Source organism: Arachis stenosperma, chromosome 1 (genome assembly GCF_014773155.1).
Source record: "Arachis stenosperma cultivar V10309 chromosome 1, arast.V10309.gnm1.PFL2, whole genome shotgun sequence".
Lineage (NCBI taxonomy): Eukaryota > Viridiplantae > Streptophyta > Magnoliopsida > Fabales > Fabaceae > Arachis > Arachis stenosperma.
Window position 1 is genome coordinate 49,184,124 of NC_080377.1, and position 5,636 is coordinate 49,189,759.

Consider the following 5,636-nt stretch of genomic DNA (forward strand, 5'->3'; position numbering starts at 1 on the left):
TTAGTACGCACAATTGTAATATCACTATTTTTCACAACTTCGCATAACTAACCAGCAAGTGCACTAGGTCGTCCAAGTAATAAACCTTACGTGAGTAAGGGTCGATCCCACGGAGATTGTTGGTATGAAGCAAGCTATGGTCATCTTGTAAATCTCAGTCAGGCGGATTCTAATGGTTATAATGGCTTTCGAATATAAAGATAAATAAAGCATAAAATAGAGATAGAGATACTTGTGAAATTCATTGGTGGGAGTTTCAGATAAGCGCATGAAGATACTGTGTTCCTTCTGAATCTCTGCTTTCCTACTGCTTTCATCCAATCATTCTTACTCCTTTCCATGGCAAGCTGTATGTTGGGCGTCACCATTGTCAATGGCTACCTCCCGTCCTCTCAGTGAAAATGGTCCATATGCACTGTCACCGCACGGCTAATCATCTGTCGGTTCTCGATCATGCTAGAATATAATCCAGTGATTCTTTTGCGTCTGTCGCTATGCCAAACACTTGCGAGTTTGAAGCTCGTCAGAGTCATTCCATCTCAGATACTACTCGGAATACCACAGACAAGGTTTAGACTTTTCGGATCTTAGGAATGGCCGCCAATAATTCTAGCTTATACCACGAAGACTCCAATCTTTCGGAATGGAGGCTAAGAGATACGCGCTTAATCTAAGGTAGAACGGAAGTGGTTGTCAGGCACGCGTTCATAGGTGAGAATGATGATGAGTGTCACGGATCATCATATTCATCATGTTGAAGTGCAGTGAATATCTTAGAATAAGAATAAGCTGAATTGAATAGAAGAATAATAGTAATTGCATTAATACTCGAGGAACAGCAGAGCTCCACACCTTAATCTATGGTGTGTAGAAACTCCACCGTTGAAGATACATAAGTGAAAATAAGGTAGGCATGGCCGTGAGACCAGCCCCCAATGTCTAAGGACTAACAATAATCAAAGATTTTCCAAAAGCTCATCCAAAGATCTCTGCACCGATCAAAATACAATAGTAAAAAGTCCTATTTATACTAGACTAGTTACTAGGGTTTACAGAAATAAGTCTTAGTGCAGAAATCCGCTTTCGGGGCCCACTTTGGTGTGTGCTTGGGCTGATCTTGAGCTTTAAACATGCAGAGGCTTCTCTTGGGGTTAAACGCCAAGTTGTAATGTGTTTTTGGCATTTAACTCTGGTTTGTGATGTGTTTCTGGCTTTTTACTCCAGAATACAGCATGGAACTGGCGTTGAACGCCAAATTGCATCATCTAAACTCGAATAAAGTATGGACTATTATATATTCTTGGAAATCCCTGGATGTCTACTTTCCAACGCAATTGAGAGCGCACCATTTGGAGTTCTGTAGCTCCAGAAAATCTATTTCGAGTGCAGGAAGGTCAGAATCCAACAGCATCTGTAGTCCTTTTTCAGCCTCCTATCAGATTTTTGCTTAGGTCCCTCAATTTCAGCCAGAAAATACCTGAAATCACAGAAAAACACACAAACTCATAGTAAAGTCCAGAAATATGAATCTTGCATAAAAACTAATAAAAATATCCCTAAAAGTGTCCTACTAAAAACTACCTAAAAACAATGCCAAAAAGCGTATAAATTATCCACTCATCACATTGCATAGCCCAAATGGCATCCTTTTGTAAGTGAAGGTTCCAAAGGGACAAGTAAATGTGGACTTTTCCTTATCCTCAGGAGCAATGCGAATCTGGAAGTATCCAGTAAAACCATCAAGAAAGCAATAATGGGATTTACCCTCAAGTTGGTCCAACATCTGGTCAATGAATGGCAAGGGGTAATGGTCTTTCCTCGTTGCGGCATTCGACCTCCTATAATCGATGCACACTCGCCAAGCATTTTGTACTCTTGTGGTGACCACTTCACCATCTTCCTTCTTGACGGCGGTGATGCCCAATTTCTTTGGGACAAATTGGATCGGACTCACCCATTCACTGTCAGAAATCGAGTATATGATACCCGCATCAAGTAGCCTTGTGACTTCCTTTTTCACCACGTCAAGGATAGTTGGATTGAGTCTTCTTTGGGTTTGTCTAACCGGCCGAGCACCTTTTTGGAGAAAGATACGATGCATGCACATATGCGGGTCAATTCCCACAATGTCACCCAAGCTCCAACCGATTGCTTTCTTGTGCTTCCTTAGGACTTCTATGACCTTCTCCTCTTCTTGGTTAGAGAGCTCACTAGCAATAATGATTGGAAACTCTTGATTGTCCCCAAGGAATGCATACTTCAAATGAAATGGAAGAGGCTTCAATTCACTTTTTACCTCCAATTGCGGTTCTTTTTCACCAAGCTCATGGGAATCACTCTCAACAAATTTTCTTTGTTTACCCTCTTGATCATCCTTCTCCTCAACAATAGGGTAGCATAGCTCGTTTTGATCTTTGCTTTGCATTTCTGCTACTACCTCATCAATTACATCACATTGGAGGACGGAATGCTCTTCGGGTGGGTGTTTCATGGCTTCCTTTAAGTTGAACTTGATTGTCTTTTCTCCAACCTCAAAAGAGTATGTGCCGGTGAAGGAATCCAATTTGAATTTGGAGGTCTTCAAGAAGGGTCTACCAAGTAGAACGGAGGAGGAACTTCTACCCTCTGTTGGTGGCATTTCAAGGATGTAGAAGTCGACCGAAAAAACCAAATCCCTGATTGCCACAAGCACATCTTCGGCTATTCCCATCACGGTAATCACACCCTTGTCGGCCAAGGCAAATCTGGCAGTCAACCTTTTCAATGGAGCTAAGTTCAACCTTGCAAACACTGAGAATGGTATGATGCTCACGCAAGCTCCTAAATCACACATACAGTCATGAAAAACAACTCCACCAATACGACAAGAAACCAAACAAGGTCTAGGGTCACCAAACTTTTTAGGAATAGGCTTCATCAATGCAGAAATAGAACTACCCAATGACAATGTCTCCAACTCACCTATCCTATCCTTGTGTATGCACAAGTCTTTTAAGAATCTTGCATACTTCAGAATTTGTTGAATGACATCAAGAAGTGGAATGGTTACCTCAACTTTCTTGAATGCTTGAAGCATGTTCAAATCAAACTCCGGAGCTTTCTTGGCCTTCTTTATCATGGAAGGGAATGGAATAGGAATGGACTCATCCATTGTAGCTTTCCTTTTGGGCTCTTTGAGGTTCACTTTTTCCTCCTCTTGCCTTGTGCTCATCTCCTCCTCTTCATGTGGAGCTTCAATAACCACTTCTTTCTCATGAATGTCTTCCAAGGCCCTAGCAGGTATCTCCTCTAAGGTAGTCCCTGACCATAGTGTAATGGCACTGAGTGCATTATTTGGGTTTGGAAGGGGTTGAAATGGAAGGTTAGAAGAGCTTGAGGGTTGGTTGGTGTTGTTGGAGGAGGGTAAAGCCAATCTTGAGATCATCTCGGTGATGTTGGCCAATTGAGCATTCACAGCACTAAATTGAGCCTTGTTATTCTCTTCATTCTTTTCTACAATAGCTTTAAGCTCATCAACTTGGTTGGTAGAAGAAGAAGAGGCTTGGTTGGTTTGTTGTCTTTGATGTGGTGCTTGGTATCTAGGGTAGTTGTTTTGGTTTTGGTGATTTTGGTTGGCTTGATGGTTATTGTTGTTATGGTATTGGGATGAAGATTGGTGGTTATTGTTGTGGTGAGAAGAAGAGTTGTTCCATTTTTTATTTTAATGATTCCCTTGTGCATTATCGCTCTACCCTTGATTGGAGTTATTGCCATGAGAGTAGTTGTTGTGGCCTTGGTTTTGGTAGGATGGGCAATTGTTACAATTCACATTGGCTACAACAAAGGTGTACTCCTCTTGAATTTGGTGGCACTGATCAGTGTAATGTGCGGTGCTAGAACACAAAACATATATCCTAGGAGGCCCTTCAGTTTGAGGAACTTGGGGTGAAGCTTGGATGGCTTGGATGGAATAGAATGCCGTTTGCTCCTTATGCATCTCGGTGAGGATGGTAGTCATATCCCCAAGTACATTGGTCAAACTTGTTTCAGAAGGGGATGCTTCCGCCACACCCTTTAGGGGGTTGCTCCTCACCCTTATGTGTTGTGTAGCATTGGCAACATCATTTATCAAGCTCCATGCTTCCGTCTCTGTCTTGTTTTTGGAAAGGGAACCACCACTAGAAGCGGTGAGTAGTCTTCTATCTTCCGCACAAAGACCTCCGATAAAATAGCTTATGAGCTAGTGAGTGTTCAACCCATGGTGGGGGCAAGACTCCAATACTCATACAAAGTCTCTTGATCTCTTTGCATTATTCCTGAGATCTCCTTCCGGATGTAGTCGGTCTTTTCTAGCGGGAAGAACTTGTCTAAAAACTCTCTTCTCAAGGAATCCCAATTGGTCACCACCTCATCCGGTTGGGAATAACACCACTATTTTGCTTGCCCTTCAAGGGAGAAAGGGAAGGAATAGACTATGAAAGCAATCTCATCGGCCCCATGTCTTCGAGCCGTAGCACAAGCCACTTGAAAATCTCTCAGATGTCTGATTGGGTCTTGACCCGGAAGCCCATGATACTTAGGAAACAAGTTGATCAAACTATTTTTCAATTCAAAGTTTGGGTCAAGATTGGGAAACCTCATTTGCAATGGTGGAAGAATGAGGTCCGGCGCCCCTTGTTCATGCAAAGTAATCCTATGTGGCTCCGCCATGTGAGGTTCACCTGTGGAATGCGAAGATGTATCAGTAGTGCCAACAGAAGAATAAGAAGTAATGGACTCCAAGTCGCTCTCGGACCCGTCTAGTGATTCGGTATACTCCTCAAGTGAGGCCGAAGTACTAGCTGTATAGTCCAACCGACGCCTAGCTTGCCGAGTGCGTTACAAAGTCCTTTCAATTTCTAAATCAAGCTCGGCTAAGCTAGCGTTTGGTTGGGACCGAGTCATCAAACATGAGAGTCATAGCTCATGTATGCAAGAAATCTAAACTAAGAATAAAATATAGAAAGCAAGTAAACTATCTATACTATCTACATATTCACATAACCAATGCTAAGGCATATGTTGCACTCATTCCCCGACAACGGCACCAAAAATTTGATAAGCCAAGTACAAGTACCGGTTAGGAATTTCACAAAATGAATTCGTCAATAGTATAGCTCCAAACGAATGACTAATCCTCGGATCAAATTTAAAAGAGGGATTTGGTTGTCACAAGTTCAACCCGAATAAAAGTTTAACCGAAGTATTCAAACCTCGGGTCGTCTCACGAAGAATGGGCAAACATGTGCATTAACATTGCTTAGAAATCCAGGGTTGGAAGTCATAACACAAAATTAAACTACTAAACTTATCGTGCAAGGAAACTTAAAATGCAAGGAACTAAATCAAGTAACCAAATCAAGAGAACCTATAATCTACTTCTACTTTAGAATTAAGCAATGATCTAAAGCTAGAACTAAACAAGGGAGATTTTGAGTTTTCAAATATGAATAATAAAAGGAACTCTTGGCTAAGCATGGGGATTGGGGTCACCATCCTTGTCTATAGCCATAATTTGCTAATTGTGAGGAACCAAACTCACTAAGTCTACTTCCAAGAACCTTAAGTACGTAACATCTACTCCTAGATTTGAGGTACGTCAAGTGGCTTGATCAATT

The 5,636-nt window shown here is 41.8% G+C and overlaps 1 protein-coding gene across 1 annotated transcript; it reads right to left on the reverse strand.

The window, feature by feature from the left end:
* Nucleotides 1–1,700: 1,700 nt before the first annotated feature.
* Nucleotides 1,701–3,424, reverse strand: LOC130979480 (uncharacterized). The gene is made up of 2 exons (XM_057902934.1): nt 1,765–3,424; nt 1,701–1,717 (listed from the first exon to the last, which is right to left on the reverse strand). Exons 1-2 carry the CDS (start codon nt 3,422–3,424, stop codon nt 1,701–1,703), a joined length of 1,677 nt encoding a protein of 558 aa, XP_057758917.1.
* Between the last annotated feature and the right edge of the window lie 2,212 nt (nt 3,425–5,636).

Coding starts and splice junctions, on each gene's coding strand:
- LOC130979480 (XM_057902934.1), bottom strand. CDS start 3,424: ATGATCTCAAGATTGGCTTTACCCTCCTCCAACAACACCAACCAACCC.